Source organism: Rhinolophus ferrumequinum, chromosome 23 (assembly GCF_004115265.2).
Source record: "Rhinolophus ferrumequinum isolate MPI-CBG mRhiFer1 chromosome 23, mRhiFer1_v1.p, whole genome shotgun sequence".
Taxonomy (NCBI): Eukaryota; Metazoa; Chordata; class Mammalia; order Chiroptera; family Rhinolophidae; genus Rhinolophus; species Rhinolophus ferrumequinum.
The window spans coordinates 25735364-25746549 of NC_046306.1; the positions used below are offsets into that span (position 1 = coordinate 25735364).

The following is an 11186-nucleotide window of genomic DNA, read 5'->3' on the forward strand; positions in this document are numbered from 1 at the left end:
TCCACCCCGGGCCCGCTCCCTACCTGGTCCTGGCCAGCTGTGCCCGGCCTCTGTGGGTCGCCCGGTCCTCCGGCCAGCCTTCCTTAGGCTCCGCCGCGATGGAGCTGCTCCAGCCAGATCCCGCCGCGCCGGGCTCGGCTCTAAGTCCGGCCCGCGTGCACGGTGGTACCAAGCGTCCGGGTCACCTCCCGGGCCTCCGGCTGGGAGCTCACGGCCTCCTGGGGTTCCCGGAGCATGCGACCGCTTCCTCGCCGGTCACCACCCTCACCCAGACCATGCATGATCTCGCCGGGCTCGGCAGGTAGGGCTCCCCAAGGAGGCCGGGTGTGGGGTGAGAAGTCTGCCCTAGGTGTTGGTCCCAGGCCTCCTGGGGAATCCGGCATGGGACCCGAATCCGAGAGGCAAAGTGGGGAGGCTTCCCGGGCAGAGCCTGCTTCGGGGGCCCAGGACAAGGGTGGTGAGGCCAGGACTTTGCTCTCACACTCTCCAGGTGACCTGCTCTTGGCTAGCACAAGAGTCTCAAGACCCTCTTTTCACCCTTCTCCTCCTCCTGCCTCAGTGTACCTCCACCATGCTGCCTCCCCAATCTCTGCCCAAATCGCCACCATTTTGCCCCAAATTGTGAGCCTAGAGGGGGAACTTGAGGGTGGCAGAGCAGTCCAGTTCTCATATGTCCATGCCCCTGCTCCCTCCATCCCCAGTTCAATCCTGGGGTTCAGGGGTTAAACGCTGGTCCTGCTCGCTGAGCTACCTGCAGGGTCCAGGCTGGGTTGCCTCCCAGCAACAGAGACCCAAGTCTTGGCCCTTCCTCCAGGAAGGCTTGTAGATGGGTAGGAGTTTAAAGGCTCTTCAGGGCTGCTCTGCTGCCCCACCATCCCCCAGGGTGGTCCCCAGCCCAGCTCCTTGCTCTTGTCTTGGGCTCATCTCCTCCTCCACCCAGAAGGACCTTTCTTAAACCAATCAACAAAGAGAAGACATGTAGGACCTCTGTAGTAGGAGCTTGCCTTGGACTACGAGGGCAGGCCTTCCATGCCATCACATCCCTTGGGGCAGGGCAGCAGTGGGTGGCTGGTGGGAACAGGGGCCAGCCAGCCCTTGAACCCCCCCATTTACCTTTCTCCTTCCTTGGGTCCCTGCTCCCTTCCCAGGGAGACCCCAAAGAGTCAGGTAGGCAACCTGCTCACATGCCTACCCCTGTCCCCGCGGCGGGCATCTGCATCCTCTCTGTCGTCTGAGTCCTCTGAATCTTCTGATGCAGGTGAGGCCCAGGGGTGCCAGGGGAGTTTGAGGGGCTGCCTGAGCCTCCCCACATCCCCGCCAATTAGATTAACATCTTTCCCACAACCTGGGGGCCCGAGAAGCCTCTCCTGGCCTACCTCTGGTGGGGCTCACCACATCCAGCCCAGACTGGCAGAGTGGGCGGTTGGGCGGGGCCCTCTGCAGATGAGATCTCACCTATTTAAAACCAGTCTCTGAACCACAGCCCCACCTGGGAGGCATTAGGGCTGAAAGCTGGTCATTTTATAACATTCATTTGCCTTCAGCTATAATCTCTTCCTTTAAAAAGCCATTATCTTTTCTAGAATAAATTATCTTAAACCAGTTCAAGAAAAATGCTTAGCAAAGTTTTGGCTTAAAAACCTATGTAGAAGCATTTCCATAGTAAATAGGGAGTGGAGCCCTGGGCAAATTGGGGGCCAGTGTCAGCCCTTAGAGTCCATGGGTGGATTTTGTTTCTAAAATAGAAACAAGTTTTCTCCCTTCTCTGAATAGGGTTAGGATGAGGTGGGGAAAGTATGCGGAGGATGGCTCTACTTTTAAACCAAGGCACTCTGTCCCCCCAGGTCTCTGCATGGATTCTCCCAGCCCCATGGACCCCCAGAAGGCAGAGGAGACGTGAGTAGAGAAGAGGGATTCCCCACTACCAAGGATTCCCACCTGTCTTTGGGAATCCCAGCTCTAGTGTAAACTCACTGGGGAAGCTTAGAAGAGTGGACAGACCCCTCTGGATCCCCATCTGTGGGATGACCTTCCTGAGTTCTGGGATTCTCCCTGTCTCAGAGAAGGGTCTTCTCTCACGGGAGCAGCTGGGAGTGGGCTCTGGAAACAGCAGATACTTGACACCAGCCAGCCCTTGTCTTGTGGGAATAGAGGCCTGGTATGTGCCCCATTTTTCTTTCTGCCAATACACATTTTTTCCTGTGAAATACCACACTTTTAAAATATGGTCCGACTAATTCAAAACCTTTATCACTGTAGGCCAAACAAAACAGTTGCTGCAGGCTGGTTTGGCCCTCGGCCATCCGATCAGAAACCTCTGGCTTCAGTGACACTTGACCTTCTGGCCAACCCCTGGACCAGGCCCTTAGTGAGGGGGACTGGAGAGGGAGCTGGTGGGTTCTGCTCAGGACAGATCCCTCCCATTAAGTTGTGGGGCAGGAGTAGTACCTTGCAGAGCACAGCTTTTCCCATCCATCTGTTCAGCCTCAGGAGGCAGAGCAGCTGCCAAGCATTAGTGAGGACAGCTGGGCATCTCCAGCCTGGGCTGGGGGACTATGGCTTTGGGTTTAGGGCAGTGGCTGTCTTTTCCCCCCATTGCCTTTGATCAGACTGGGCTGGGCTGCAGGGTTTGTTCACAAACAGGAAATGAAGAGAGAATTGGGTGGGGGTGGGGGTGGGGAGGAACTGCAGGTTGAGTTTTGGTGGCAACACAGAGCTGTCCCTGCTTTACCCCCCCCCCCCCCAAGGCCCAGGTGCATATTGGAAAGGAAGCCAATGAAATTGGTCATCCCTGATGCCAGGTTGGCTGAGCATAGCCACACCCCCACACACCCGGGGGGCCAATTCCTTGATATTTTAGTCCTCAATGTCCCCTCACCTCTGCACGTGTTTTGACGGTTACACAGTTTCTCAGAAAGAAGGGTGTGTGTGTGTGTGTGTGCATAGATGCACAAAGCCCTGTGTGACAGGTGGTCTCTGGTAACATAGCTAGGGGGTGGGGCCTGTCTACAGGAGCTTGTGCTCCAGTCTCAATAGGAACATCTGTTGGAATTCCTTGCCTGCTGGCCTATCCTAAGGCAGGAGGAGGGGGTGGGATAGAGGCTGGGTCCCGGAAAATTCCGTAGGAGGGAGGAGAAGATGTAACCCTACACATTTGTCACTAGGGGGTCTGGCATGGCAGACTGGGGCTGATCCAGGGGCACACTATACCAGGCTCCTGTCCTGGGGGAGCCAGGACAGCCCCACACAAGGGGAGGGAAACCCAGCCTTGTTGGCATCCAGGCCCTGGAGACACCCACGTTGTGGGCCAAGGCCCACATGGGATGGATGAATGCCTTTCCTGGCTGCCATATGGCCCTGCTGAGGTGATTTGCATACAGGTGGAAGGCCTGTGGGCAGGCTGGCGTGACCGTTGTCTGGGTAACGCTCAGCCACCCCTGTGACCTGCACCAGCTGTCTCCATTGCTGCCATTCTCTGGCCCTCTTCCATTCAGGGCAGCCTTTAAAATCCCAGGCTGCCTTTCATCTCCCTGCTCCCCAATATCTGGGCCCCCTTATTATTGACATTCTTCCTACCTTCCCTTTCCACTGTCCTAAGCCCTGACCCCTAGGCCTCGTGGACTGGGGACCTGATGCTGGGGGTGGGTAATGGATTGTGGTGGGAGGTGGGCTGCATGGGACCCTTCTCTCTCCTAGGTTTGAACAGGCCATCCAGGCAGCCAGCCGGTTCATTCGAAGGTAAGTGCTCGGCCTTCCTCTTGCAGGCTCCCGTGGTCTACCCACCACAGGCTACCCCTGTGCCCCATTGGGTGGAGTAGGCATGGGGAAGGTGTTCTCCCAGGCCCTCCCTTAGGGGTGCACAGAGCTCTGGCGTGGAGGGGCATCCTGCATGCTCTCCATTGCGGCCCCAGACTCTCCAGCCTTCATGTGTTCTGTTTCCTACAGCGATCAGTTCACCATCCGACGCTTCCAGTCCTTGCCGGTGAGTGCCCTCTGAGGCCTGGTGGGAGGTTCAGGCACGCTGCCCCGGTCTGGGGAAGGGCAGAAGGGATCCAGGGTCAATTCCAAGAGGTTTCACTTAGGTTCAGGTGTCCCTGGTCTGACTGTGGGAGATGGGGTTTGGGAGGTGGACAGGCTGGTGTGCGCAATGTCTCGGTGACACTCAGCAACCAGGCCTTGTGGACTGGGGAGTCAGGAGTGGGATGAGAAAAGTAGGACCTGGCCTGGTGCCAGAGGAATGCAGCCTTCAGCACCTGCTGCCCTCCTGGCTCCCTAGGTGAGGCTTCTGGGCCACAGCCCCGTGCTACGGAACATCACCAACTCCCCAGCGCCCGGCAGCTGGAGGAAGAGCGAGGCACGCAGCCAGGCTACTCAAAGCTCTGAGGAGGACAAAGAGAATGTGCGCTTCCAAAAGGCTGGAGTGGGAACACTCCGGGGAGAGAAGGGGGCGTGCTGGGGTGATTCTTGGGCATTTGACGATGCCCCTCCCACCCCCAATGTTGCCCACAGGATGGATTTGTCTTCAAGATGCCATGGAAGCCCACACATCCCAGCCACACCCATGCTATGGCACAGTGGGCCACCCGCAGAAAAGCCTTTGCCCAGAGGCCAAGCTCGGCCCCCGACTTGATGGTACATCGGGAGAGCTGACCTTTGCAGGGCAGGAGTGCACGCAGGGCGAGTGCCCCTGAAGGCAGCCTGGGACAGGAGGGTGATTGTGAGCCCCAAGGCAGGGGGAACCTTTTCTCAGAAAGATGGGGGTGGGGACTGCCTCGGCCCCCCACCCCTGAGTAGTCTGCATCTGTTCATCACCTATACAGTGTCTGATCCCTGAGTGGAAGATGGAAGTAGAGGAACTGAGTCCCCTGGCCCAACACTTCTCCCTGACCCCCACCAAAGGGGCTACTGAGGAAGACGATGGGTTCGTGGACATCCTAGAAAATGACTTAAAAGTAAGCAGTTGCCCCATCAGGGACCCTACCTCTCCCTCCCTGGGGTCTCCCAAAGAGGAGAGAACTCTGAGCTTCTACAGCAAGACTTATGACCTCCTTCCAGTGTCAGAAGAGTTGGAGGTAACGGAGTCACAGCCTGACCTCTGGCCAATCAGAGAAGAGCAGGTGGCTGCTGCTGCAGTGTGGGGAGGATGGGCGAGGTGGATGCCATGCTTCTCTCAGTTCTGTGCAGTCCCCAGCAGCAAGGGGGACCCTGCAGCCTCCTTGCTCTGGGGAGCTGCCCTGTGTGGATGTGCTGGCAGGGCCAGGGAGAGCTGTGAGAGAACAGAGAACACTGTGTTTGGAGGACTCAGGGCCTGAGGTTTGGCCTGTACCTGTGGGGGTGACCATATTCTTGCTGATTTGGCCTCAGGATGATGATGCAGTCCCCCCAAGCATGGAGAGCCTTATTAGCGCCCCACTGGTCAAGACCTTGGAAAAGGAAGAAGAGCAAGTGAGCCTCTTGGGTGGCCTCCTCAGAACTTGGAGGGGTGGGGCCCTACCCTCCAAATGGGATTGCAGTGGGGGGCGCTCTGATCCCGGACCTGCTGCCCTTGCCAGGACCTCATCATGTACAGCAAGTGCCATCGCCTCTTCCGCTCTCCGTCCATGCCCTGCGGTGTGATCCGGCCCGTCCTCAAGAGGCTGGAGCGGCCCCAGGACAGGGACCTGCCCGTACAGAACAAGCGGAGGAAGAGTATCACCCCTCTGGAGGAGCAGCTGGAGGCCGAGGAACCTGTGAGTGCCCTCCTCCTGGGGTGGCGCTGCCCCGTTCTCACCCAGAGTGCAAGAAAGGGGGGGTACAAGCCAGGTGGGGCGTGGAGGGGCGGCCTCCCCTCTGACCCTGGCTGCCATCTGTCTCACAGAAAGCCCGCGTCCTCCGCTCCAAGTCCTTGTGTCATGACGAGATTGAGAACATCCTGGACAGTGACCACCGTGAACTGATTGGGGATTACTCCAAGGTACCCTGAGGCTCGACGCCTTACTGACTGTGGCCCCCCAGCCCAGCAGCTGCTTCTGCACCTCCCTCTTGCCCCAGAGGCCCTATTGCTTTGTCCTTTGCATCCCATCTTCCTTTACTCTCACCTAGATTCCTCTCTCTGGCTCTCCTTGGTCTCCAACTCTACCTCACATATGTCTGGGCATCAGTGGTGTTTCCACCTTAGAAGACATTTCCGAACTAACGTCTAGCTTGATGCCCCTCGGGCCTCCTTCCCAGGCTTGGCAGAGCGGGGGACAGGAGGCAGGAATTCCATCACTTCCGCTCCCCTTCTTTATTTCCCCTTGGAAGGTTGTTCCCTGGGTATCAGACCAAAGAGTTGCCTCTCAGTTGCTATGGGAACCAGAGCTGAATTTGAAGGTCAAAGCAGGTGTGGCCTCTGAGCTTGGGAAAGAAACTCCATCTTTTCCATGCTCCTCATCTTACCAATTTCACTTTCTTCTTCCTCCTCTCTCTCTCCCCGCTTCCCTTCAGGCCTTCCTCCTACAGACTGTGGATGGAAAGCACCAAGACCTCAAGTACATCTCACCAGAAACGGTAAGAGTGGATGAGCCATTTGCCTGTTAATGTTCCCTAGGAACAGGCTGCAATCCCTGGGTAGGGTAGGGTTAGGGTCTAGGCCCTCCCTGCCAGCCCGACCTGTTGGGACTCACCTCCATGGCCTCCTACAGATGGTGGCCCTGCTGACGGGCAAGTTCAGCAACATTGTGGAGAGGTTTGTGATTGTGGACTGCAGATACCCCTATGAGTATGAAGGTGGGCACATCAAGGTGAGACGGGGTGACAAGAGAAGCCCTGAAGATTCACTGGTTCTATCCTTCCTCTCCGGGTGCACCTACCCTCTCATGGGGAAGGTCCTGCCCAGCAAGAGGTGGGGTCACCCGTTGGAAAGACAAGGACCGCGTAGGGGAGGGGTCTGCTACCCAGGCCCAGGGTTGTGGCCTGACCTCTGGCTCGTCTGGCAGACTGCCGTGAACCTGCCCCTGGAACGGGACGCTGAGACCTTCCTGCTGCAGAGCCCCATCATGCCCTGTAGCCTAGACAAGAGAATCATCCTCATTTTCCACTGTGAATTCTCATCTGAGCGTGGGCCCCGCATGTGAGTTCCATCTCTGCCCAAAGTTCTGGGTGCTGGGGCCATCCTATGGCCAGGAGGCCCGAGCCCAGCCTCTCGTGTTGTCTCCTCTGACCACCTGGAGCGGACCTCTCCCTGGCTTCCTTGTATCTGGCACCCTCCTGTCTCCCTCTTTCTGTCCCTCCTGTCAGGCCTCCATTGCTGCGTCCTCACTTGCATCCACTGCTGCCATCCCAACAACATCCGGTTCCAGGTTTCCAGCAGTGTCCTTAAAAGCCAAGGGCCCTATCCCTGTCGTCTGACGCTGACCCTTCCGGTGTTCGCTTGTCCTTTTCTTTCCCTACCTCTTGTCCTCACTAAGTCTTGTCCAGATCTTTTGAATATATCTCTTAAGTTTTGTCTACTTCTCTCTGTTCTGCTTCCCTTTTTTCCAGTCTAGGCCAGATATTATTAACAAAGATTCTGAACTGCCTTCTAGAAACAGAGAGCCCCTTCGATTTGCCTCCCTCATTCCATCTCCCCAGCTCCCCTCTTCTGTACTCAGTAGCCACACTGATCTAAAAGGGTTCTTGTGGCTGACATGCTTACACTTGAGCCTTCTGTGGTTTCCTAAGGTCCTCAAAGGAGTGGGTGCAGGGAACAGGTCCCCTGAGGTCCACCCCACTGCACACCCAGCTCTGACTCCCACACCTCTGTTGGTCCCAGGTGCCGTTTCATTAGGGAACGAGACCGGGCCACCAACGACTACCCCAGCCTCCACTATCCTGAGATGTACATCCTCAAAGGCGGCTACAAGGAGTTCTTCCCACAGCACCCGGTACCACAGACAGGGGTGGTTGCAGCCTTCATGGGAGGGTTGTACTGCAGAGAAAGGGCTTGGTCAGGTGGTTACTCTAAGAGCAGGAGAAGGGAGGGCTTCCCCTTCCCAAAGTTACCTGCTCTTCCATATTAATTGGCCCCTCCCATCCTTCCCTAGACCTTCTGTGAGCCCCAGGACTACCGGCCCATGAACCATGAGGCCTTCAAGGATGAGCTGAAGACCTTCCGCCTCAAGACTCGAAGCTGGGCTGGGGAACGGAGCCGGCGGGAGCTCTGCAGCCGCCTGCAGGACCAGTGAAGGGCCAGCCATGGTCCCAACTACCTTCATTGCCTCGCGTGGCCTGGGTACCAGCCACCCAGGGGTCTGCAGGGCTGAGGGTCTGCTGGAAGCCCCAGGTGCTGTCCAGGGAAAGACGGCAAGGGTGTCCCATCTACCTGCCTCTAGTCCTGGTCCCCTTGTCTCACTCCAACCATTCTCCATATCCTAGTGCCACCCCTACTCCCACCCCAGCCCCTGGAAGAACCCGGCCTGTTAGTGAAATTGGATTAAGTCCAGCTCAAGTATTTTGTGTCCAGCAGGAGGCTTTTTGTTTTTTTTATTCCTTGTTTAGGTTCACCCTTTGTCTTCCTGTATCCAGAAAAGTCCCCTTTTTTTGTAGGGGCTTTGTTTGTATGTATGAGGCTGGGGGAAAGCCACAGCCCCCAGAGTGGGCCAGAGCTGCACTTTTCCCCGCCCTGGGCGTCAGCACTGTGCCCTGGCCCTCACAGCACTCCTGAGTGTGTCTGCGTGTTCCCTTTCCCTGTTCCCTCTCCTGTCCCCCCTTATGTACACCTCTAGCACAAACATAAGCTCTTACTCTTTCCTGTTTCAGTGTTACCTGCGTGCTTGATTTGTCTGTCTTGATTTTTTTGCCCATCTCAGGTCACTCACAGGCTGAGGCTTAGGCTTCCCCTGTCCAGTTGGGGTTAGAGACTCAAACCTTAATTACCCGCTTGACCTAGTTTCTGTTGCCTCACAAAGGGAAGTTATTATCCTTGGGGACCCCTGGGCGAGGGCTAAGGCCTATATCCTTAACCTCACTAGAAGCCCAGCCCCCACTGTTGTGAACCTTGGGGCCTGATTTGTCAGAACTTATTGCTGTCTTGTCATGGCCGGACAGATGGATGGACGAATGGACTGATGATGGATGGGTGGATAGCTGTAGATGCATAGCGCCTTGCACATACACACCGCTGAGTGGAAGCATTTCAGTGAGCGTGACAGCCTACAGCAGGAGTATATGTGTGTCTGTCTCTGTGGACAAAATCTTTACACTTTAAGGTTTGGAAATATTTAAGAGGAAATGTCACGGAAGCAGCTAAACCAAGGACAGAGCCACCCCTGGACTCTTCATCTCAGGATGTGGGAAGGGCTATGCTTGAAGGCTCTGATGTCATCTGTTAGGGCTTTGTTTCAATAAAGCACTGAACAAGTTGAGCAACCAGCATCGTGTCTTGTGGGGCCGTTGAGAAGACCACTGCAGGCTGTGATGGTGGGATGGGGCAGGAGCAGGTAAGCAGATTGGGGCTGGAAGATGCCTGGAAAGTCTGCCTCATGCTGTCTTTCCAAGTCTTGCCAAGCTTCCTCCTCCCCCACATCTGACTGCTCAAGTACCTCTGGGCTCACCCTTCCTGCACTGCACCAAGAAGGCAAAAGTGACCCCATCACTCCTCTAGAATTGTCCATGGCTCCCCCAAATTGCCAGCAGGATAAACAACTAAGTAGGTCTTTAGGACCTGGACCCTCCCCAGTTTTATCCCTCACCTCTGACTCAAAACCCCCGTACCTTGCTCTTCACAGTCCCTTGCCTTTGCATCTGCGGCAGCATCCTCAGAAATGCTTTCCCTTATCTGTTCCACCTGTAAGGTATGATTTCAAATGTCACCTCCTCCCAGCAGCCTTCCTGCCCTGTCAGGGAAATGACTTTCCTCTTAGTATCCCCAGCACCCAGCAGGGGTTCTACCACCTAGGAGATGGCTGAATTCAAGATCACAAAATGGGAAAGGGCCAATCTGGGAGAGCCGGTCCCAGGCCCAAACCAGGTGTCGCAGGAAATCACCTCGGAATATCACTGCTGTTAACTTGCCCCCATCCCAGTGTGAGCTCTCTGTGATTGCAGGGACTCCTTTGCAAACGTACAAATAAGATGCTGCCTGATACAGAGTACACACACATCAGGCATCATTTCCACTCTCAGGCAAAGCATCTACCTTCTAAAGTAGGTGGCCTGATAATTATTCATTCAATTTTGCAGATGGGAAAATGAAGCCTATTTCTAGCAACAAGAAAGGGACTCCAGATTCCCAGGCTGGGTCTAAAGGACACTTGCTCTGTCTACAGCTTGACACCCAAGTTTGTTATGCCTAAAGGATTGGTCATCACTCCTGGTTCAGAGTCCCTGCAAGGGCACAACAGGTGGGGGGTATCTGGGGGCTGGGCCTCTGCTCTGGGAGGGAGGGTGCTGAAGGCTCCAAAAGCTCCTTCCACCAAGCAGGTAGCTGACAGGAAAGTCAGCATTTACTTGGGTAAGGGGGCTTGTCCCGGAAAAGGAAAAAGAGCTGTGCAGGTCCCTGAGAAAGAGTACGCCCTGGGCACTGCCATGCCGAGACTTGCCGCCTCCCCTTTGAGTGCTCAGGTGATCTGACCCCGCTCCCTTCCTGGTGTTACAGAGGAGGAGGGCAGCTGGGTGCTCAGAGGGCACTCACTTGGCCCCGTCACATAGCAAGTACAAGCAGAGCAGGCATTCCAGCTGCCCCGGAATCCCCCACCCCTCACCTCCTGCCTTGGTCCCAGAGCAGTCAGGAGGGTGGGGCTGGGCTGCCTGGCTTCTGCTCTGAGTGTCCTCTTCTCACTCCCATCAGTCTGTAGCAGGCCACATGGGGAGGAGGGAGCAACAGGCGCTGAGTGTCTAACAATCCCCAGGCTGCGTGCCAGGTGTTGACATGCACAGCTATGTCCGCCACCCTCATAATCCACCCTCAGAGTCATGGCTGCAGTCATGGGGCACTTAGTCTGCTCCAGACAGCTTAATGTCACCTAAGCTCACCAGGTTGGTTTTCAGCTAATTTTACAGGAGAAACAGGAGGTGGGCAAGGAGGGGGCCTTGGTCAAACCAAGAGACAAAACTCCCCCAAGAGAAGGCCCTGGTGCTGGCATCTACTCCAAGGGAGGTGTAGGCATGGGCCTGGGGGAAGGGACCCCAGGAGTTCACCTCTCCGAATTAGGCCAGGACCCCCTCTGCCCCTGGGAAATTCAGAGGAT

At 56.2% G+C, this 11186-nt stretch overlaps 1 protein-coding gene across 2 annotated transcripts; it reads left to right on the top strand.

Moving 5' to 3' along the window:
- The first annotated feature begins 98 nt into the window (after positions 1-98).
- On the top strand, positions 99-9363 carry CDC25B (cell division cycle 25B). Of its 2 annotated transcripts, XM_033095289.1 has the most exons (16): positions 99-301; positions 1149-1258; positions 1845-1896; positions 3697-3738; positions 3946-3982; positions 4277-4399; positions 4510-4632; positions 4821-4952; positions 5365-5445; positions 5553-5729; positions 5858-5953; positions 6466-6528; positions 6663-6761; positions 6957-7090; positions 7772-7883; positions 8043-8459. In XM_033095289.1, exons 1-16 carry the CDS (start codon positions 99-101, stop codon positions 8181-8183), a joined length of 1725 nt encoding a protein of 574 aa, XP_032951180.1. In that variant the 3' UTR covers positions 8184-8459. The 2 variants fall into 2 exon arrangements, with proteins under 2 accessions (XP_032951180.1, XP_032951182.1); XM_033095291.1 differs by lacking the exon at positions 1149-1258 and having other exon boundaries at positions 187-301; positions 8043-9363.
- Positions 9364-11186: the final 1823 nt, after the last annotated feature.